The sequence below is a fragment of the Hydra vulgaris genome, chromosome 06, assembly GCF_038396675.1.
Source record: "Hydra vulgaris chromosome 06, alternate assembly HydraT2T_AEP".
NCBI classification, from domain to species: Eukaryota; Metazoa; Cnidaria; class Hydrozoa; order Anthoathecata; family Hydridae; genus Hydra; species Hydra vulgaris.
The window spans coordinates 39947501-39972500 of NC_088925.1; the positions used below are offsets into that span (position 1 = coordinate 39947501).

General features: G+C 28.1%; 1 protein-coding gene across 2 annotated transcripts in view; it reads left to right on the top strand.

Annotated features, from left to right (window-relative positions):
• LOC100213973 (uncharacterized) overlaps positions 1-25000 on the top strand; it is a 104953-nt gene that overhangs the window by 2652 nt on the left and 77301 nt on the right. For both annotated transcript variants that reach the window (XM_065800128.1, XM_065800129.1), the window contains exons 2-4: positions 7292-7368; positions 7659-7699; positions 18051-18126. In XM_065800128.1, the coding sequence (XP_065656200.1) occupies positions 7292-7368; positions 7659-7699; positions 18051-18126 (194 nt within the window). The remainder of the gene's footprint in view (positions 1-7291; positions 7369-7658; positions 7700-18050; positions 18127-25000) is intronic.

Sequence of the window (25000 nt, forward strand, 5' to 3'; positions counted from 1 at the left end):
TCAATATTTTTTATAAGACATTCGTTGCTTTTGAAGGACTCACCCTCCTCGTTTTACTCAAAAAATCGCTCCATGGCTAGACCTGTAGGTAATAATATGTTTGAGAATTTATTTGCTCAAATTTTTTCAATATGTACCAAATTTAAAAATAAATGATATTTTAGTTTAGAAGTTTATTTTTTTGCTTAAGTGATTCCGTTATTATTAAATTTTTAGATTTATCATAGAAAAAACGTCGATTAGAAATGATGAACTAGTTTATGAGCAGTAAAGGAATATTTTACCAAAGTAAAGTTCTTTAAAAATAATTGTCGATTGAATTTGTGCTTTGTTTAAGTACTGTTTAAAACTGTTAAGTAGTGTGAAACTATAATTATAAATAGATAAAACTTGTAACTACTTTTATTAAGAAAAAAGTTGTTTCTTTTAATTTAAACCCGAAATGTTGTGAAATAATATAATTATGTACATTGGTTTTCGGTCTACTCTCCTAAAAAAATGAAATTTTTTATTTTAATAACGCTTACTGAAAAATTGCAATGAAAGCGGTATGGTTTAGATATGAAAAGCAATCAAATTTAACTCACAAATTAATTATATGCAATAAAAAAAAAATTCAAATGTCTGTAAGTTTGCGCTATTGAGCCAAACTAACGATCTAGACTAATGGTAAAAAACCTACCATCTAAATCAGAAAGATGCCAAAAAAAAAGGCTTATAAAAATATGTCAACAAATAAATAAAAATAATTTTACGCCCAATTCCTTTGACGGAAAAACTACTAACGTCATCAATTCGTAACTAGTCATGTTAACAACTTTCCTAACGATGTTTTCGAGAGTTGTTATACAGATAATTAATTTGGTGAAGCATATATAACAGAGAGCAAATACTTTGCATGTTCACAATAACTTGCAATAACAACATTTTTATTTATAATAATATTTGCTGTTTACTCGTGAGCAACAATCTTGACTAGTAATGGCCGTTAACTATGCATCAGATACGATCTACAGACATTTTCATCGTACAAATAAAATGTTGAATGGATGTAAAGTAGTATGCTTCAAATGTCTTGTACCCGAAAAAAGTAAAAGTAATGAGTTATGCGGTAAAGAAATTACATGTGCCGCAAAAGCTCACATTAGCAACCTTATACGGCATTTATCTAGAAAACACGCGGAGCTCGTCATTACGTTAGAAAAAGAAAAATTTTAAAAACAATTAGAAGAAAAGAATAAGAAGCAAAAACATACAGCCATCAAAGGCAGCACTTCACAGCAATCCATATTAAAGTGTTTTGTACCGCAGCAAATTAATTTGCATACAGCAAAAGATGAGTTTTTAGAAGCCTTAAACCAGCTTGTTTTGATTGAAGGTCTTTCATTCCAGGTTCAAATTATTTTTCGTTAATATTTATTAAGTAATTTCAAAAAAAATCTAAAAAATTATGTTTTTTTGCCATTTTTTAATAAAAATGTATTATTCTAAAAACAATTTCTATAGGCGTTTAATCGGGAACCTATTCAAAAGCTTTGTGGAAAAGTTGCATCTCATTTTGGATTTAAAATGAATAGAGATAATATGAGAATTCAAATTGGTGATCTTGCCAAAAAGCATCGCGAACAAATCAAAAACAAATTATCGGAAATGCTAATTTATTTAAAAGTCGATTCTACATCTAGGCATATGCGCCACTACCTCGGTATAAATGTGCAATACTCAAACAATGATGAAATTGTTGTCATCAATCTTGGCACTATTGATACGAAAGGAAAACAAACGGCAGAATACACTAAAAAAATTATTGAGAAGTGTTTAGATAAGTTTGGAATCAATAAAATTAATATTTTAGGCCTCAGTGTTGACAACACAGCAGTGAGTAACACATATTTTAAAATTCACCTATATTTTTTTAAAATGAAGAACATTGTATATTAAATTGATATTAAAATTAATATTTTAAATAAAAACATTTAAAAAATAAACTTTTTTGATAAAACCGTATATTCACTAAATTTTCAGTTAACTATTGAAATCATAATTAATATATTTAGGTGAATATAAAGTTGGTGCGCGACTTCGGGATCAGCACCATTGAGGAAATCGAAGATGACGAAAGCGATCCTTCAGTTGAAACTGATGAGTTTGACGATGGTCAAAATAAAGCAGACAATGCGGCAGCAGTCTTGGCAAGTGAAGTTGCCGGTAGAATGAATGTTATACATCTTCAAAGATGTGCTGTCCACACCTTATAGCAAGCCGTGAATGATGTATTGAAGATGCCCACAATAAAAAAATTCCTCAGCCATGCAAGAGAAGTTGTCAAAATTGCGAGAAATTCTAAGTGGATTGACTTCTTCAGAGACCAAGCTCCACATCTTGTTCCAATACTAGATCAGGCTTCCCGTTGGTCTAGCCAGTTCAATATGATCAAGAGGCTAATTCAGGTAAGTTGTAGTTTACAACTTTTAAGTTTTAATTAAAGTGTAAAAACCGGTTTTCCAACCGCTATAGTATAAATCCAATAAGTTCAATGTTAATGACATTTACATTATTTAATAACTTGTAAAATTTAGTTTATGTAAATGTTTCTTTAATAATCCTCTTTACTTAACTAGTTGAAAACGTAATACATATATTTAATGAATTCTTCTGTTCTTCTAGATTCGACCAGTAATTCAAAACCTGAATATGCAAAAAGAAGCTCCTAAAGAATTTAATGTGCAACCATATTTTTGGGGGATGTGGGAAGAACTGAGAGATGTATTGCATATGGCACGCGATTTAACTATCCGTCTTCAGCGTGAAGGTATTACCGCAGGCGAATTCCTTTTTGATTGGAATTCAATAAAGTGTGAACTAGATGGGAAAGACAGTGACTTAGCTAGAGATTTCCAAATAGGAATGAATAATAGAGAAAGCGCACTACGCAAAAATTTGTTGTTTCTTGCAGCAGTTTACGTGGATATTAGGCATGGCTGTATGCTAACAGCGACTGAAGATAAGGTTTTTTTTTTATCAAAATGCATTTATATATATAGTTTTGAATATTTAACTTTAAAAAATACATATTCAAAAACTTATTAATATTTCTATATATAGCTGCAGCTGATGGACTTTGGAAAATTAATTACAAACTGATTCAACTGGCTGATAAAAATAAGAATGATGAACTCGACAAAATTAAAAACGCAGTAGCGCGCAACTCTTTTTCATTTCATGTTGCCGAATCTAGTTCAGAAAACGAAGAGGATGCTTCACCAGTCGCAAAGCGACGACCAAATTTATTTATGCTATGTGAACAGGAGATTGAAAAGAATTGTTCAAAAGAACATATGCAGGTTCAACTAGACGTAATTGAAACGAAGTTTCGACAAGCTCTATAAACAATTCCAGAAATTCGATCAATGTTTAAAGATACCTCCTCCAACTTAGACGACTTTATAAAACTTAACCCATTTAAAGCAATTAAGCAGTTCCCTGAGGTTTTACGGAATGCTTGCCGAGTCGCTTTGTCGCTACCCATATCCCAAGTCAGTGTTAAGCAACTGTTTTCAGTTTTAAAGCACATGACACCAGATCATCGTAGTTGATTTACATCCGAGTTAATTGACGATATGCTTTTTTTACAAACAAACAAGTTTTTTATTTGAATAATTTTTGACAATGTAGATATTGTAATATTTTGTTCTTGTAACTTTATAATTTAGAGTGTAATTAATGTATATAAACATTTAAATCTTTTTATAATTCTATGATCATATGTTTTCAAATAAACTGAGAAATTGAGAATTCTGTGCATGCAGCAATACAAAATAAATAAAAGTTATCTTTGGAGTTGTATTATTCTTATTAAGCAGTGGTTGTGCTTGGCTGCATAAACCCACGGATCCCTTATTTTTCCTAAAAAGTAAGGGAACCGTGGTTCAAACCCACCTTTGGGCAAGTTTTGCGACATCGGTTAGGAAGGAGGAGTGAATTCTTGTTAATTGCTTTTCCACGATGCTCTGCGATAAGACCGAATAGACTACTTAGGGAACCAAAAATACATATATTTATGTGTATATATATATATATATATATATATATATATATATATATATATATATATATATATATATTATTCATAATAAAAATATTACTGGTACCCTATCACTTTTCTGGCATTTATACATAAAAACTCCAGATAATAAAAATCCTTATTTAATTTACGAAAGAAAAAAAAAAATTCAGAGTCCGGAGTCGGAGTCCAAGGAGTCCATGATTTTTGAGCACGGAGTCCCAAAAAATTGATGGAACTTCGCATCCCTCATATATATATATATATATATATATATATATATATATATATATATATATATATATATATATATATATATATATATATATATATATATATATATATATGTAAATTATGTTAGTGTATTTTACAAATAGAGTGCTCAATGTTCTTAAAGAACAGAGCAATAATAAATTAAATTAGTAAAAAACACTTATCTAACTTTTTTCTTCTGCTTGAAGTTTCACCATAGCTGGATCATCAGGAAGAGTTCCTGTATATATATATATATATATATATATATATATATATATATATATATATATATATATATATATATATATATATATATATATATATATATATATATATATATATATATATATATATATATATATATATATATATATATATATATATATATATATATATATATATATATATATATATATATATATATATATATATATATATATATATATATATATATATATATATATATATATATATATATATATATATATATATTAACTTGATTCTAGTTTCATTTAAATCTAATATGTTATTTTTATTTGTTTCTTATAATTTTATTTATTGAAAGTTTTAATCTGCATTATATTTATATTTAAAATTATTTCTTTGTTTTATATTTTTACATTTAGATTAAAGCTGAAGTATTTACTGAATGTATATTTACTGAATGTATAAAGTATTTAATGAAGTATTACTGTATTGGATATTTTTGCACCACAATATTCCTAAACTTTTAGAAATCTGTACATAAGTGATTACTACAAATAAAATTAGGCAAAGCTACAGTTATGCAATCTAAAATAATTTTATTTTTCCGCTTGTTGGACTTTCTTGTGTAGACTTGCTCAAATAGGTGACCTTTTAATATCAACATAAAGAATTGTTATTACTTTAGTACATACAGTACTAAAGTAGTAATAATTCTGCAACATTGATTATCTTATAGCCTACTGCTACAAGAGAGTGTTACTACATCCAGGGCTGTCCCAAAGAGGTCTCTCCTGGGGGAGGGGGTGTTGTTTGTGCTTTTTGCCAACTAGAGACACCAAAAAACAAAATAATAATAATAAAAAAAGTCCTCCATATTTGACGTTTGCCATCTATACTTCAAAACTTGCCAACTGAAATGCTAAATGTACAAATATGCCAACTCAAATGCATATATAACAGCTTTGGGAGGGGGTTGGGGTAGGACACCCCTACCCCACCCCTGTTTGGGATGGCCCTGGCTATATCGACTATCTTATAGCTTGCTGCTACAAAGAGGTACTGCTACATTGACTAAGGGTGTGGCATGGGACAGCAATCTTTTTTCTTTTATTATTTCAGTTAAAATTCCTAATGTTTAAAAGCCTCCACTGGCGAGAGCGCAACAAATGCTTAACTGTAGCTTTACCTAAAATTACATTGCGTTAGTTAAGAATTTTGTATTTTTAACCTAGGTTTACCTATAGTTCTTAATTGCCCTGTACAACAATGATTTTTCGACTTAATTTACACATTCTGTGTCACAAATCTTAAAAAAAAGAAGTAAAAAATAAATTCTGGCTGGAAATATTGTAGTTCCGGCCAGAACCGGGTTGATCTAAAAATCACAAATTCTGACTGGAATTCCAGCCAGAACTGAATTCCGGTACATCCCTACTTTTGAATAAATTTTTTAAAGATAATTAAAGGGACCCATTAAATGTTCAAAGATGGAATATTTAATGGGTTAAATATTCAGTGGAGACTCCTAAAAATATTTTTCATTAAAATTTTTTTTAAATATTGTACTCTTTTATTATAAAGAACAAATGTAAGGCTGTAAACGGAGTAATTTTCAAAAAAAGTAATTTTTGCCCACCCTAACAAACGTCAAAACCTATATAAAACATGGTTTAGCTGATTAATAAGAAAGCTAGAAACAGCAAAACAAAACCAGCATTCATTGTCTTGATTTTTAGGGAAAATCAGTCATTCTTGACAAGTCTTATCTCTTGCTACTTGGCGATCAAAGAAAATGGCTATTCCAGTGACAGATACAAGACTCCAGTGAGTGTTAAAATCACAAAAAGAACAAGCTTAAATTACAGGTGCTTGTCTGGCTGGCCGCTTCTGACAAAGATAAATCTAAGCTATTTTTCATTCTTAACCACCTCTCAGCTTCTGACAAAGATATATCTAAGCTATTTTTCGTTCTTAACCATCTCACCGTCAACAAAGCTATCTACTAAGATGATTTTATCAAGGTAAGATACAATCAATAAAAAACTGTGATAGACTGCTACAAGGTCCATGGCATATCTTCTCTTAAAAAAGTTGATTGAGCAACAATCGGCCAGCTGTGGCCAATTGTTGCTCAATCAAAGAGCTTTTCTTTTGTTAAAAAGAAAGTGTATAAGTGTAAATAGCAAGCAAAAGATGCAACTACAAACCAGAACAAAGTTTTGTCTAAAAAAAAATTGATCTTAGTCTTGACTTTTCATTTTTGAGTCAATTCATCTTAGTGTTATCACAACTCGTCTTAGTGTTGTCATAAGTCATCTTAAAAATGGCACAACTCATTTTATTGTTGTCACTAATTGTCTTAGAGTTAGGCCAATTCAACTTATTGTTGGCATAACTTGTCTAAGTGTTGTCACAAGTTGTCTTAGAGTTAGCACAACTCATTTTGTTGTTGTCACAACTTGAGTTGGTCGAATCTAAAGAAACTGACTGGTTTTGAAGACAAATTAATATAAATCAAGAACTAAAACTCTATTTAATAATTTTTTTTGTTTAATGTAGCTAAAAACCAAGAGAGTATTGTCCTTGTCAGTCAGTGTCATGTGTTAGTCAGTGTCATGTGTTAGTCAGTGTCATGTGTTAGTCAGTGTCATGTCTAGATTTTTAGTAACTATCTGTTGTTATAAATATATAAAAATAAAATTTCACTAAATCATACCTCTCATTTAATATAATACTTGTTAGTTAAATTGTTTATACTTTTATTAGATCCAAGAAGTTGTCTCATCAAAGATGAATACAGGAAAAAAAGATTAAAAGAGAATCTTCTTACGCAGATTAGAAAGGTTAAACTTATGGTTAACTGATAAAGTGTTATTTCTAGTTTTAAAATATAAGAATCTATAAATTAAATATAAAAGAACAAAAGAAGTTAATAAGATTTAGTTTTATATAATAAATTAAATAATTTTATGTTTAAGTTGAGAAAAAGAAACTTGAGATTAGTAATAAATTTTTTATTTATTTATAATATAATAAAAATACGCTAACAAAGGATTAATTTTCAAAATAATATTTTTTACAATAAAAGTTTTTTAGAAGAAAACTTATCTTTTTTTTTTCTTATTTACTATAGCTTCAAAAATCTCATGTTGGAAATGAAAATATTGTTGATAGGTTGGTTTAAATGTATTTTTGGAAATTATATTTAGAAATATTTAAGAGATAAAAGTACAAGATCATTACTTAAACTTTTATTTGAATGTTTATTTTCAGCTAAAATATTTTGAGTTTTTATTTCAATTTGGCTAAAACTACTTGACTAATTTTAGCCAAATTGAAATAAAACTTTTTTAGTTCAACTAAAATTATTTGACTAGTTTTTTAGTCTATCTATTAATATATTATGTCTTTTAGTTTATCTATTTAGTCTATCTATTATTATCTATTATTATCTATTTAGTCTATATATTATGTCTAGTAATTAATTACGAAAACATTAAATGATGAAACAGTTTTAGCTAATTTTAGTTAAACTAAAACTATTATTAATTCTCATCCCTAATAAACATTCTATTAACATGAGGAGGGACTATTATAATTTTTTAAAGTCATTCTTAAGACTAGTTTCTTAATTTAAGTAAAAAACTTAATTTAATTTAAGTAAAAAACAATAGAAAATACTTAAACTTCAATTCCCTTATAATTGGCTTGTAAATTACATATGCATATATCTTTTAAACACTATGAGATTGTTGGATGAATATTAAAATCTGTTAATAAATACAAATTTAGTTTAGACTGATTTAAAAAAAAGTTTTATTTTTGAGGCTTATTTGTTGATTCTGGACTTTTTTGAAGTATTTTCATTTGGCATAAAAAATGAACATGAACGGGTTTTGAGTTTGCTTCAAACTTGAATGTTACTTAACCTCAAGCATTAAAAATTCTTTCTGTGCACTTTAGTAGGCTGGAGATAAGGAATAACCCAGAAAAAAAATACAATAAAGCTAAGATATATCTATCCAGAAACATGTTTAGAGTCACCAAAAAAAGCCCCACCATTTAGGTCACGGGAAGGTCAAGGCCAAAAACAGGGCACTTAGGAGGAAAATTCCAATTTCCTAAAAATGCACTTCCAATACACTGTTGGAAAGATAATTTAATGCTGATTAATAATTATATTAAAATCATATTTTGAAAATTTATTCCTTTCAAGTTATATCAAAAAGTTCATTTAATTAATCATCACTCTTGGAATTAATTATTCTGAAGGAATTAATAAAAAATAGGGTTGGAAACCTAAATAAAAATACTATAAAGCTGAATTTTGACAGAGAAAAGTAGACAACCTTTGAATGAGCATAAAAAAAAGCCCCATTGATTGCATTACGGGAACAATCTTTTTGGGACAATTTTTGAGGCAAAAAAAAGTCATATTTGATGCCTCTAAAATCTTATTAACTGTATATGGTTGGATAGAAATTTTTATGTTGATTAATACTTATATAAGAACCATGAATTGAAAACAATTATTTAAAAAGTTATTTACATTTTAAAGGTGCACTTCTATATAATTATATAAACATACATAAAAAACATAGAAAAAAACATATGTTCATTTAAATAATCATCGCTCTATTGCTTGTATTATAAGCTAGTGCGAGTCTATGCAGAAAAGTATAACCCTGTACGCAGTACAGCACTATACAGAACAGTATAAATTGAGTCAAAGAAAATATTTGAGAAATTTTAAAAACTAAAACTAAGTTGTTACCCTAAAAAGTAAAAACCTCATAGATATTATAAGAATTCTAAATTCATGTTTAGCAAAAGGAATGAAATAATATATGCAGCTTTTTTTTAAACGATAGTTTTTACATTTTTATTATTGCAACCCTCTCCATGACAACCACCACAAACATCTATATCATGCATTTAATTCCATGTTTCCTACATGTACATAAATTTGTTCTGCATTTATTCTTTGAAGAACTTTTACATTTACAACGACATTTATAACTAACAATAGATTTTGCAGCGCAACTTCTTTATCAGTTGTGACGGGATGAAGAATCCTATGTTTATTCGTCCAGCCCCATTCTTCTGGTTTTAAATTCTTGTTATCATCAAGTAGCTTCCAGGTTATTATTTGCAAATGCACATAAAGTCCATGGGAAAATGCTGCTCTTTTGGTTGGTGGCATTTTTTAGGCTCTAAAAGTCCATTAAATGCCATATCGAGGCATTTTGTGTATCTATATAAAAGTATATTCGAAATTTATCTTTAATAAATTTCTATAGATAGTTCAATAAATATTAGTACAATTTTATAAAAGTCTCTCAAATTCAAAAAATATAATTGAGTCCCTGTCATAAAATATATATAAATATAAACTAACCTAAGCTTTGTTAAGGTTTTATTGTTGCTTCCACCATACAACTCTTTAAATATTTCTATTGAATTTTCACCAACCTTAGATTGATTTGCTTGATAATCACTTATAGACTCTGCAATAGCCTGAAGTTTTTTGGATTTTTTCACCAAATTAAAAAAAATTATTTTTCCTTTTCCAAATATTGCGGATGTTGTATCACATCCAGGCCAAGCATGGATAAAGAGCAAATAGTCTTTCATGCTTCTAATATTAGACTGGCAATCTTTTATACTCCAATATTTTTCACCATGTTCTTGTAAAAAAATTTACAAGTGTCATCTGCAACTATGATTACTTTTGAATGTTCTGATAGCTTTAATGCCAAAGCTGCAATTTTAGTGTCAGTGTCGCCTTGGCAAATTTGTACTTCTTGATTATCTTTCTGCAAAACAGTAGCCAAAAATGATATCTTGAAAATATTGTTGTTCCATATTCACAAGAAGACAAAATGTCTTCTTGTGAATATGGAACAACAATGTTTTCTTTGATGTTTATATTGTTAGCAGACCTTTGTATATATCTTCTTGTATGCTTTTTTGATTTAGTTGTTATCTGTTTGTAGCCATTAAAAATTATAATAGCAGATCCGTAATTTGACCTGATATATGTTAAATATGTTTTTGCTAAATTGCCAAATTGTATCCCTTTTATCCAATGTACATGATGTAACAGTGCGCCGTAAGGGAATGTGGTAGTGATAAATGTCGGGAATGACTGAAATCGATTTCAAGGATCTTGAAATCGATTTCAGTCATTCCCGACTGGATTCAAGACCTTGAAATTGATTTCAGACTCTGAATTTTCCATTTTTTAATTGTTACTCTTGAAATATTTTCTTTAATGTAAACAAGCTTTTCTACTGTTTCTGACTTTAGAAGAGTTCTTTTGCAACTGACAATATTTCCAGCTTGTGAAAATACACGCTCAGATGAAGTAGATGAAGCAAGAATGCATAAAACCTTTTTTGCTACATTGGAGAGTAATGGTAACTGTGGTGAATGAACCCTCCACCACTCCAGAATGTCATAGCTCTTTTGTGGGAACCCCAATCTTTTGTAAGCATCTAATTCTGCATCAAAAGGGTTTGATATTGATGTGTCCAACAACCCAGGCTATGGACTGTCACGGTTCATCATCTCAAAAAAGAGCTTTTTTGCTGGGGTAAGTTCTTGGTCTGGAGATGGTGCTAGAGTTTGTTTTGAATTGAGTGATAAATCATCACTCATCATGTTGCACTTAGTTTTAATTGTTTAATTGTTTGACACTCTTTTCCAAATCTTGATAATAAATGACCTTTAAGTTTTGGGTCTAAAAAATATGACAATGAATTGTTGGTAATATTAGAACCACAGTCAGGAAACCTTTTGTTGAGATTTGCAAAAAATTTAGAAACAAAATCAGCTGTTGTTTTATAATTGGCCAAAATAAAGTTCCTAATTTTTTCTTGGATATCATATAGGCCAGGAATTATCAGATGTCCTGTGGGTCGTTTCTCTGCAGAAATACACTCTGAGAAATCACTGATCACTTTTAAAATTGGAACAATTTTCTCAATGACATTAAATTGTTCTTGAGTCGGGATGATTGCGCTCAAAATGTCATCAGTTTTTAAATTACTAGCAGAAATAATGTCAAAGCCTTGTTTAAGTTGCAAAATTGAATCCATGCACATTAAACCACTGTTCCATCTGGTTTTACATGGAGTAATGATTTTATTAAAATTGATTTTTTTTTGGTTGTACATTTTGGCAAGCATTGATAATTCTCTGTTGACTTGCAACTGACTTGTGGGTTCTTGTTGCCAATAATCTACAGGCCTTGAATATATCTTTAACTTCCTTAACCGCTTTAAAGCTTTTGATAACCACTAAATATTGTAGATGTGCTACACACGGTATGTTGCTGCTAATTGAAGTTGATTTTTTCATTCCTAAAATAAAATAAAAATGGATTTGACATTATGAAGTAATATTAGTTCCCATAATTCAACATTTGACGTTTTTTTAATGACATTACGTTTTTTATTATTAATTTTTTCTAATATTCTCAGATCGAGCAAGAATCCAAATTTTTCATTGAGATCAATGGGCATGGTTATGTACCACTACCACCTTGGGGAGAAAGTGCGAAGAGTTTAATCAGAGTTTGAATGCAGGCATCGTATGGATCAAATCAACGAACACTGCTTGACAAACAGTAAAAAAAAATTAGACTTAAAGTAAGACTTGACATTTTATATACATTTTCACTTGTGGGTTTATAAAAGCTTTTTGAATGTTCAGCAAAGCAGCAGTTTATTACTTTCTTTGTGGCAGTAAAACCCCATCTAAAACTTAAAAAATTAAGGTGAAAATGCAGAAAATTTGTTGGCGGAGGGGAGCTCACCGCCGCAACATTTTTTTGGATGAAGTAATGTGGAAACATAGATAATATATATATAAACATATATAATATATATATAAACAGTAGTAAACATTATTTATTCGCAAACAGCCCGACTAACTTTCCAGATTAATAGTAAAAAAAAACACTGTAGTTAATAAATTTGTTTTTTTATTATTTGTGCATAATGTTTTAAAATATTCGATTTAAAATAAAATGAATGAGTTTATTTTAAGAAAAATATTTTGCATGCTTTTCAGTAAAATATCTAAGTAATCAAAGATAGTTTTAAATTTTAAATTGCGTTAAACTTTAAGCAAAATTTTGGACGCTTTTAAGTAAAGTAAATAAACGCACTGCAAAAAAACGCAATTTAAAAAAAGATTTTACCTAAAAGCATGTTGGCTCCACTGTCGGTTACAGCTGTCATTTCACAGTCATTATTAAAAGGTATTTGTGATTATTAAAAGTCATTATTAAAAGGTATTTGCTATATTGTCCCCAGTATGCCTCTCTCGAAATGCATTGCAGCCAAGCAGAAAGAATTTTAGTTCAAAGTTGGAATGAATTTAGTGCAAAGTTGAGGCTGCATATGAATCATTGCTTCGACTTGACTATAGATCTGAGGTTAAGCCAACTGAAGCAACATTTGATAAATCGTTTTTTAATATACTCATCACTGATTCTTGAATTTTAAAAATGCAAAATTGGATGTTTATTTCAAGAAAAAGTTGTGGGAGACTTTATGTTTATTTCAGGTCGCAGAAATGACATAAGTTGAAAGCATCAGTTGCAACATGTGCAAATGGTAGAATACCCATACAAAGATAATTTGTCATTTCTAAATCAGCCAAAAGTTGTCTCTTATCATTGGCATTATATTTCGTTACCAATTTGCAATATGTTGATATATCTATCTTCATTTTCTTAACACCTTGAATGAAAATAACCTGTGAGTTATGCTCTGATGGCACTTGTAAAGATTCATTCGCCAAATTCTCACTGGTAGTTTCTGCAACTCTTTTTCTGTTTAATTTTCAATTTTATTGAAAGTTGATTTGTGACAGCCTTTAAGATGACATTTTAGCCCTGTTGTGCAACTTAGTTTTGTGCTTATTTGAGCTGGGCACAACTGACAATGAGCAATGTCTTTGCCATGACTGTCTTTTATGAAATATTCCCAAAAAGGACTTGCTCGAGGCATTTTTTTCACTCATTATAAATCTTGTTTTGCTGATTATTACTTCACTTAATAAACTTAAAAACAATACTGAGACTGTAAAAATATTTGTATCTTGTTATAACAATCATCAAAGTAATTGATTTTAATTATTAAAAACTTCCTTTTAATACAGCACAATCTCTCTAATTTGAATCTCCTTAATTCGAAAACCTCCATAATTTCATTAAATGCAAAGTCACCGTGAAATGCGTTTAAGAAAAATCAACTTACTATAATTCGAAAATCTGTCTAATTCGAACTTTTATTTTACCTCATAAAATTCGAATTAGACAAATTCTACTGTATAATGTTTAATAAAATTTTTAATAACTATCTTTAATAAAATGGGAAATTAATGCTTATTAAACTTTTTAATATGATGGTAGTAGAATGAAATACCGAAATATACCTTGGTAGTGATGGTAGTTAAAATTTTTTTTCTTGAAAGTACAGTATTGTAAACAAAAAAATATTGCTTGAACTTACGGTAGTGTTGGTGGTCAAAACACAGTATTTAATGAGGGTTCGAGAGTTCGGTATCACTACCGCTATACCTTAGTGCACCACGATCGACAACAAATTTACAGCTTGTCAAATTTAGGTTTGATAATATGTCATTTTGTTTCAACAGTATCTTCCTCAAGGATGATTTATCAGCTTTTGGCATTAGATCTTGCGTAAATAAGGACTGTGGAGTAGTTGTCAACTCATACATAAAGTATTGCTCCCCACTTTCCTCTCACTCGGCTATAGCTGCTAATCTTGTAAATAAAATAAAACAGATTTCCTATTGCTTATTTTAATAGTATTTGTTAATGAATCGAGTGCTTTTATTTGATCACGTGTTATTATTTTTGCATTTGGTAACAACAAATTATTTAGGCCTTCATTAATGGTAAAACCTATTATCTCAGCTCTTTCACAGTTTACCTCATCTTTATCAATAACTGAGCTAACTCATGTTGATAATGAATGCAAATGTGCGTCTTCAAATGAAAACGGATTTATAAGCTTTCAAAGTCTTCAAAATCTTTAGATCTTCTTGAAAACTGCATTTCAATATGCTCTTCACTCTAGTAGATAGATATTCCAGACATTTTAACCGTTACATCATGCACTGTAGCTCTAAATGGTAAAGAGACCCACAGATTTCTGACACTATCTTTAAGTCCTCTCCCTCTTGTCAAGCCACCTTTCCTTTTTTTACTTTGCATTAAATTCTGTTCTATAGCTAGATCAGTCCATAATCCAACCCAGTATCTATTGGATCTTCTTACAGCATGACAACCATCTATGAAATTTTTGTATAACCATGGGTGTGTTTTTGAAAGTGATAGCATTTCTTGAATGTATATTCTAGAACTTTTTGCATAATTTGCATGTCCAGTTGCTGCAAAAAGATTCAACATTTTTTGTACAAAGTAAAGATGCATTAACCAGTTAGAAGTTCTTTCAGCCAGAATAAACTCTTTAACTATACTAATGTGTTCCACATACTGAATCCATAGTTGAAATGTCCTTGACTTTCAGTTTAGTTATCGCTTTCAAGGAACTCATTAAATTTGTTGTTATCTAAAGAATTACTCATAGCTTTTAAGTAATTGTTTTTAAAGTCAGAAAAATTTATTTCATAAACAACAACTATATTATTTAAAAGCAAAAAAAATTTATACAGTTCATTGTGAACTAAAAAGTGTGCCCGTAGAGCTTTAGATACCGCTTTCCTGATATAATGCGAACTACACCATTCTCTGCACAAACCTCTGAGAAGAGTTCTTCAAGCCCAGAACCAGCCATAAATTTTCTAATACTACCAAAAAAACTAATCAGTTACCAGTTGCCTTCAACCATAATGGATGATCAAAAGTTATAGAAGGTGTATGAACTCTGTTTTTTCTTGCTTCATCTATTACAAAGAGAAGAGTGTAATATACAAGTTTCATCCGTTGGATTCAAAATAATAATTGGAAGAAATGTAACTCTTGCTTTTCCATATACTTTGGATGAGTTAGTTACATGCTGCATGAAACCGGACCAATTGGGGCGTGGATTCTTTTTAGAATTAAAGAACCGTGAAGTTAACCATAACAGATAGTAATTTAGCTCATTAGGAAGTGTTATAACTTGATCCATTAAAAAAACTTATGTTAACACCAACTTGATTTGCAATATACGATGCTTGTTTTCGCTTTTCCAGACGCTTGATTGTTGTAAGAGATACTGCAAATAAAGTTTTGAGGCTAATGACTTGTCTATGTCAACTCCTATCCCGAAAGGTATAGAAGCAATTATAGATCTTGGTCTAGATGCTTGCGCAATACATTGCCCAATTGCAACTACTTTTAGATCTGAAGATATATGACCTAAAAATAGAAGAAGGCTGTCAGGCACCCATTCTTTTCCATAGTCAAAATTTCCCAACTTATTTAATGAAGGGTAATCATTTTTTGACCAAGATAATTGCCACATATCGCTTTTTATAATTTTCGCTGCGGCGGAAATAATCTCAATGGGGTTATTAAACGACTTTTTAATTGGTTGACGAAAAATTAGGCCATATCTTTAAAGTAGATAATGTTTGATTTACCAGGAAGTTCTCCAAATTATAAATGTTCTTTGTAATATTCTTTCAATTTTTTTTAAAGACTTGATGGTGTAGCAGGGATTAAACCCACTTAACTTTTTATCATAAACTTCTGCTGATGTATAAAGTTAGCCATCGGCTTCTTCCTCCAGCCACTTGCATATTCGTTCAAAATTTCAGTCATCAATGTATCAGTTGGTCTACCTCTTTTATTTTCACCTAATTCGTCTAACCTAAAACGAGTCACATGTTATATGATACAGTGCTTCTTCTGCTACAAGACCGTTGCAGCTTACTAATCTTCCTTTAATTTCTTCTCCCCATTTATTGTTCTGTTGGTGACATTGACTTATTGAATTATCTTTTAACGGTAATCTAGTGACTTAAGCAACAGTAGAGTATTTCTTTTCAGCTTTCTTGTTACATAGAAAACAGTTATATTTCCAATTGAAACCTGCATCATTTAATGATTGTAACTTTTTAGGAGGTAGAGTAGATATATGGCTTTGCCTGGAATCAACAAATTTTCTTCTACAATTACGATGAACCGACAGGTTTTTTATTCAAAAGTGTCTTGAAGTATCTGAAAATTTTTTTTCAAAATAACAAATTCAAAAAACTTGTTTTTTAAATTATTAGTAGTTACATTCAATGTAATAACTTATTAAATATTTGTTGAAAGTACATTTAAGTACATGTGCACCTGTGCAAATCATTCAATTCTTTATCTCTACTTATTTTCATTAAAGTTGTGAGCCCCTTGTGCTGTACAGTCACAAGGAAATCTCTGAGAACTTCTTCTTAGCATATAATACATAACTCCATACATACATTCTCCATTCTTGCAGTATATTTAAGCAAAAGTTAAAATAACAGTATACAAACAATTTCGACTATATAATATTTAACTTTGAGACAACAAACACATTAATTTTAACAATACATTAACATATGTTGTTGCAATGTAATCAAATTTGATCGAATTGTGCGATTTTGTAATTAAAGTAATTCCCAAGATAATTTGAAAGTAACTAATTTTTCAAGTATGTTGTTTATATAATTATATAAAAGTGTACTTTTAAAATGTAAATAAGATTTTAAATAATTGTTTTCAATTCATAGTTCTTATAAAAGTATTGATCGGCATAAAAAATTCTATGCAACCATATATGATTAATAAAATTTTAGAGGTTTCAAAAAACAACCTTTTTTTGCCCCTAAAATTGCCCCAAAAAAGATGTTCCTGTAACACAATCAATGGGGCTTTTTTTTATGCTCATCCAAAGGTTGTCTACTTTCTCTCTGCCAAAATTCACCTTTATGCAATTTTTATTTGGGTTTCCAACCCTATTTTTCACTAATTCCCTCCAAATAATTAATTCTAAGAGCAATGATTAATCAAATGAACTTTTTGGTATAACTTGAAAGGTAATAATTTTCAAAATATGGTTTTTATACAATTATTAATCAGCATTAAATTATGTTTCCAACGGTTTATCTGAAGTGCATTTTTAGGAAGTTGGAATTTTCCCCCTATGTGCTTCGTTTTTGGCCCAAATTGGGGCCTTCCCGTGATCTAAATGATGGGGCTTTTTTTGGTGACTCTAGACATGTTTCTGGATAGATATACTAAATCTTAGCTTCATTGTATTTTTTTCCGGGTTGAGGTCTATTTTTAGCTAATTCCAGCATACTACTTACAACTCATGCCAAAACAGTATGACACAATACAGCAGTTATACTATAATGTAATAGTTATGCCACAATAAGCAGTCATACAATAATGTACTAGTTATACTACTATACAATATTTAATCAGCAATCACAACAGAGTATAAATTGTAAAATGTAACAAAAAAAATGTAAAATAGACATTATAGGTAATGTTTTTCATTTTATGTAGGAATGATGAAGATGCTGCATGTTTATGCATGGCGTTAGAAGCTATTTTTTTGCATGAAATTAATATAAATCACAAGGTGAGCAAATTTTTTATTTTTAAATATTAATTACTTATAGTTTTAGTTTAAAAATATATTACAGCAGCTTAAATAATAATTGTAAAATAAATAGTTTAAAAAAGTTAATGACCCATAAAATCTGTAATAATAACTTTATTGATTGCAATAAAATTGTTTGTAAAATGTAAAAAAACAAAAAGTGTTTTCACTTTTTTGTTCAGAAATTAAATAAGAAAAGTAAATTTGTAATATTCCAAACAAATTTGAAAACTCAAATATTGTTGAAATACTTATTAATTGTTTTGTTTTATAAAATGACAGGTTTGTTTCACTCTCATTCTGTCAATCAATAAAAAAACAAAGTTTTAAATTATTTTTAAATGTTGTACTGTTGAGCATATTTGGTCTTATGCTCAACAGTACAACATAAGTGATCTTTTATTTTTTTAAGAAAAATTAAGACAAATGGTAACAGCATTTTATTTTACAAATATGCTGCAAGAACTAGATTTATTTTGTCTGTTTTTAGAACATTGTGAATAAAATATCCTACAGCTGAGGTCATTTATAAATAGTTTAAAAAAGATTTAAGTAAATATATATATGTATATATATACATATATATATACATATATATATACATATATATATACATATATATATATATATACATATATATGTATATACATATATATATATATATATATATATATATATATATACATATATTTATATATATACATATATATATATATACATATATATATACATATATATATACATATATATATATACATATATATATATATATACATGCATAATATATATATATATATATATATATATATATATATACATATATATATATATATACATGCATAATATATATATATATATATATATATATATATATATATATATATATATATATATATATATATATATAGAACCCTTAGATGTTGTCCGAAAGTTTTTTCCATATTTTGTTGACAAAAAGTAAAAATTAAAATGCAAGACCGGAATTTTTTTTTTTTAATTATGATAGACTGCCTGCCCCAACCAAACCCTCAGTCGATGTAGCAGCACTTCCTTGCGGGTCAGGCTATTTGTCAGTCGATGTAGCAGCACTCCCTTGCGAGTCAGGCTATTTGTCAGTCGATGTAGCAGCACTCCCTTGCGAGTCAGGCTATTTGTCAGTCGATGTAGCAGCACTCCCTTGCGAGTCAGGCTATAAGATAGTCGATGTAGCAACACTCCGCGCATGATTTACAGTAAAAAAAATAAAAATAAAAACATTTTATTAAAAAAAATAAAAATAAAAACATTTTATTAAAAAAAATTAAAATAAAAACATTGTATATATTGTTAAAAACATTCAAAATGTTTTAAAAACATTCAGAATGTTTTTAAAAACATTCTGGTCAATTAAATTTGCGTTTTTGTGGTTTTTTTAAAAAACGATTAATTTGTAATTAAATTAATGGTTTTTACTTTCGTCCAACACGCAAATGTTGGACGAAAGTTAAAAGTAATTAAAAGTGACGTATATGTTGGCGTAAGAATCACTTTTTTCCTTCCGCTCTTCCCAAAGCCAACAAACTATAGATCTCTATATATATATATATATATATATATATATATATATATATATATATATATATATATATATATATATATATATATATATATATATATATATATATATATATATATATATATATAGGGCTGATATATATATATATATATATATCAGCCCTCGAAATTAAGGTCAGCATTCAGCTATGCTGATCTAACTGCCAACCAGACAGTGTCTGAGTTCGACATTTCTTGGCTGACTTCAGAATTTAAAAATTAGTTTTGTTTGTTACTTTAAATAAACTAAAAATGACAAAACAAACAATTTATTTAAATTCTGAAAAAAACAACAACGGAGAAGTATTTCTTTTAGATAAATTCCAAAAAAAAATAATTATAATAAAAACTAAAAAAAAACACTTTATTTAGATTTTACTTTAAAACAGCGAAATGAACTATTTAAATCCTGAATAAAATTATTAAAATAAAAATTTTTATAATTTGTTGTTAATTATATCATTATTTTTATTTAAACTAAATTATTTATTAAGTAAATTATTTAATGAAGTTCTAAATAAAACACTTAAAAAAAAATTTTAAAAAAAAAGGAAAAACTAAGGTTTTTTTAATTTCTAATAAAATTAGTTGAAATAAATCAGCTAAACAAATATTACATTTAAATTCAAAAAACAAAACTTTTATTTAAATTGTAAACTTAATTATAAACAGTAAAATAGTTGTTTAAATAATTCTAAATTAAGATTATTAAAACCAAATTGGTAAAACTTTTGCTCGTTTTTCAAATTTTTAAGTAAATGTCGGCAAACTCTGTCTTTGTTTTTATATCAATTTTAATTTAAACATTTGCATGTTTGTCAATTGGTTGAACCTTGTTTCAAAACTTTGTGCTGACCTAAAATGGTTTTAGGTCGGCAAAGGCCAAACTGAAAAAAAAAACCGATAATAAATTTTGTTGTTGCGTTTGATATGTATTTTCAAATACATACCAAAAAGAATATATATATATATATATATATATATATATATATATATATATATATATATATATATATATATATATATATATATATATATATATATATATAATTTTTTTTAATCGGTACTCCTATGGTTTGTCCCAGCAGTCCAAATTTCCAAAAAAATTCAAATTTTTGCAAATGCAAAAGGGGCAGTGGCACTTACAAATACTCAAAAATACCATAAGAGTTATTTTTGTAGCTTAATTTATCTGATTTTTGATTATGTTTTTTTTTATTGGTAAAGATGATGGGAATGTTTGTTCCTACCTATTTGAAATTTTTATGTATATTTTGGGGAAGTTAGGGGTGAAGATTTGTTTATTTTTGTAAAAAATAGAAAATATCAACGAGCAATTGTTGCAAAAAATTGTCTCATGTTTTCCATGTTGTAAAAAGAATTGAAACAATTTTCATAACACAGTTGCATATTAAGAAAACTATTGCAATATTAACATTACAGAGATCTTATGCTATGAGTTAATTTCCTTCAGTTAATATAAGTTCATACCTACTTATTTTACTGATTTTTTTACTGCTTAATGTACTGAATTAGAAGGTAATCTCCAAAAAAATGAATGTCAAAAAACCTGTACTGAAGTCACTTTCAAAACAGACTAGGTATTTAAGATTCCTGGTTATGTGCCTAGCTGGTAAATGTGTACCTGTAGTTCAATTACGTGAATTAGCTCTTGCTCAAGTAGCAAAGCCAGATATTTATATGATGGAAAAACTAAATTCTGAAATTTTTATTGACAAAATAAAAAAAAGTTTTTTTTTTGATTTGGTTAAAAATGACATTACATGAAATAGAATGGTTGAAGACCAGCTCATCAAACTGGAATTTAAAAAATCTGACATAAAATGATATTAAACTTGCCTAATACTTTATTGAAACTTTCAGAAAGAAAAGAAGGCAAGCTAGTTTAATGGTTGTTGCTTATCATTTTTTTAAATTTAAAACAACAGATAAAAATCTTGATGGGAGACAACTAATTAAAATTATAATTAACTAAAAAAAAGAAATTAATTCTTAACAATGAATAAAACTAAACTAAAACAAAATAAATTATTATTTAGAGTAAGCTATTTCTAGACTCTTATAATATTTTTATAAAATTAACACTTATAAAAAGTAACAACTTACTATTAATGATCGTTTAAAGAAACAAGCGTTCTTCAATTTATCAAAGCATATAATATAATTCTTTATGTAAGTATTTATGTTTTATTTCAACAAAATTCTAATAAACTATTGGTAGTTGAATTATATATTAAATAAAAAAGAAAATAAATTTTTATAACTGTTTCATGCTTTGCATAGTTTGCAATGTAAAAGTTTAAAATATTTAAAACAATTCTTATTAAGATAAACAAAAGAAATAGTTAGATCGTTACGTTACTATAAAATTATTATAATGACCTTTTCTTTTAGCAGAGTCTTTATAATGTTTAAAAAATTCCGCAATGCGCCAGACCCCTGAAACAGCAATCTATTATGATCAATTTCCAAACTACGCATTATGTATACATTTAATAACTTTATATTATATTTAAGTCCATCAGTTTATTTTACTATAATATATATTATAAATTAATATATAAAAGGCATATTACATTCTGAGTAAATAGTGATTTAATTTTGTCTTTTGCAAACTAGAAGCACGTTTTTATTGCATCAAGTTATTTAGAAAGCAAACTTTAATGGTTAAACTAAAAAGGCCAAATATATTTATGAAGTGGAAGCGCAACTGCTTCACAATACCGCTGATATATTTAGTGAGTAGGCTTTTTAATATATTTGTGTGTTTTTATTCTGTATGGACCGCTGGCGCGGTGCTGGTTCACCTGTAAGTCACTTTATATCTAGCCTCTGTGCAGTGTTCATCCACTTGTAATTCACTATGTGTATGTATTATGCATATATTTATGTTCAGTCACCTGTAAGTTTCTGTATGTTTATTTGATTATTAATTTTATCAACTTTAATGATTGTTATTTTTTAAATTTTATTGAAAACACAGTTGTTGCTGAAAGACTTATTTTTATAAAATTGATCATACAAACATTTTTAAAAGACTTACATTTAAAGAATAAAAAATTATTCTATATTATTATTTATATAATTATTTATTATAATTCTTAATAAAACTTATTTAAATATATAATTTAGAAAATAAAATTAAAAATATTCTTTTTATAAATGATCAATAAAAGTAAACCATCGCTTAGTTTAAAAACACTTTGCTAATATTAAAACATTTAATAACAAAAGATTATTTACAAATTTAATTGTCTAAGCGTGTCAAAATGTTTCGGACATACATGGTCAAACATACGAACATACATAAATTTAAATGTTCTCAAAAATCCAAAAGCCATGGCCAAGTTGTCGCAGCTAAATATAATTTGCGTGGTCAAGAATAAAGTGCGATCGCACTTACTTCCCGACCAAGCCTGTATACACTTTTTTCAACTAGAGTTTAAATAACTTAATAAATAATTTTTTGTCTTGTCATATTGTCATCTTATGTTTCTTGATTTATATATTAAATGTTATCAGAAAAACATTTTCTCAAATTTTTAGAAATTGGTTATTGTTTAGGTGTTGCCTTATTAAAACTGCTGGTGTTCAAAAACATATTTTAGACAATGGACCATAATATAAAAAGATGCTTTAAAGTTAACTTTTGTGGTGCAGTCATGAGATCTAAAAAATTTGGATGTAAATGAGCATTTTAGGTTTTGGAGATTCTAAAATAAAAATTTCTTAATTCAAAGACCCACAGTTCTTGACTAATTGAGCTTCGAAAACAATCAAAACAATCTATCGATTTTTTTTTTTCTTTCTGTTTACTATGCAGAAAAAAAATTTTCTTTCCATAATATAATTGGATTTTTAATTTCAAAAGGTTTGAAGACCATTTGAAATTAAAAAAAAATTTATGTAAAAACGAAGGTATCATATTAATGTTTTGTTATCTTATAAAAAATATCGACTTAATCAATTTATAGTCGATTTAGACCATAAAATAATATCTTACAATCTTATTCTCTACAAAAAAGCGTTTTAAATTATTTTAGGCATAAAAGTTAAAAACGAATTGCTAATAGAATTTAATATAGTGTAATACAAGTCTTCTAATAAGTAAGCTTAGTATTTGTCTTAATCATTAACACCATCATTGTAAACATCATCTTCAGCAGCAAAATCAGTGTTCTCCCACTTTGTTCAGTTACACTGATCTGAACACTTTGAAGTTGATTTAGTATAGGAACAGCATTTAGTTTCACAACCAGCAGTAAAGTTACACTTTACTGAGTTCAGTACATTTTCTAGCACTAGTCAGGGTTAGCACTAGATTAACAAAAAAATTTAATGTTGACTCCTGGTTCACTAATCAACTTAAATAAGGTTAGTTGAATTTCTTTCATTATTTCTTTGCTCGGGAGCTTAACGAAGTAATCCTGCTTTCTTTGTTTTTGCCAGACTTATATGTTGCGCAATCCATTTTTATAGCATTTTATAGAAGTTTTTTTATTTAGTTCAAAGCAATATACTATTAATGAGTTATAAAAAACAAATTATGTAGCTAGGTTATGCAATGCCCATATTCCAAGTTCCTACTTTTTATTTTAGCCACCTAATAATTCTCGTCTCACCATATTACATGGCAACACAAAATATTCAAAACTGAATTGATATTTTGATCAAACTTTCTTATTACTACAGAAACACTTATATAAAACAAATTTTCTAAAAAAAAAAGGAGCTTAGTAAGCATTTTATGATTTCATAAAGTGTTACTAAAACATTACCAGCCAACATTGATACAGGTACTTTTTGGGTTGTTATCTGGGACCTATTTGGGATGCCCTCCGGGATCCTGCCTAGACAGTGGTTTTGACAGTGGTTTCCATCTGGGGCTTATATAAGTTAGCCTGCCGGGTATACTGTACGGGTCCCAATGAAATACTGTACTATAAAACCGTAAGTATCCCATATAGATTTGCAACTAGAGTCTATACGAGAAATTCTTCGGAAACCTGCTGGATTTTGGCTGTAGTTTGTATGCCGGGTTATATTACGGTTATAAATCATAAGGTTTAACCCGTAAGAGAACCAATGCAAATATTGCAAAACTACTTATAAATTGTTTAACATATAAAAGATAAATTATATAATTTCATTTGCATTTCAAATAAAATAACCATTAAAGTTAAATGTTTATTGGAAAACAAAGAATTTTTAATCATACATTGTGGTTGTCTTTTAAATC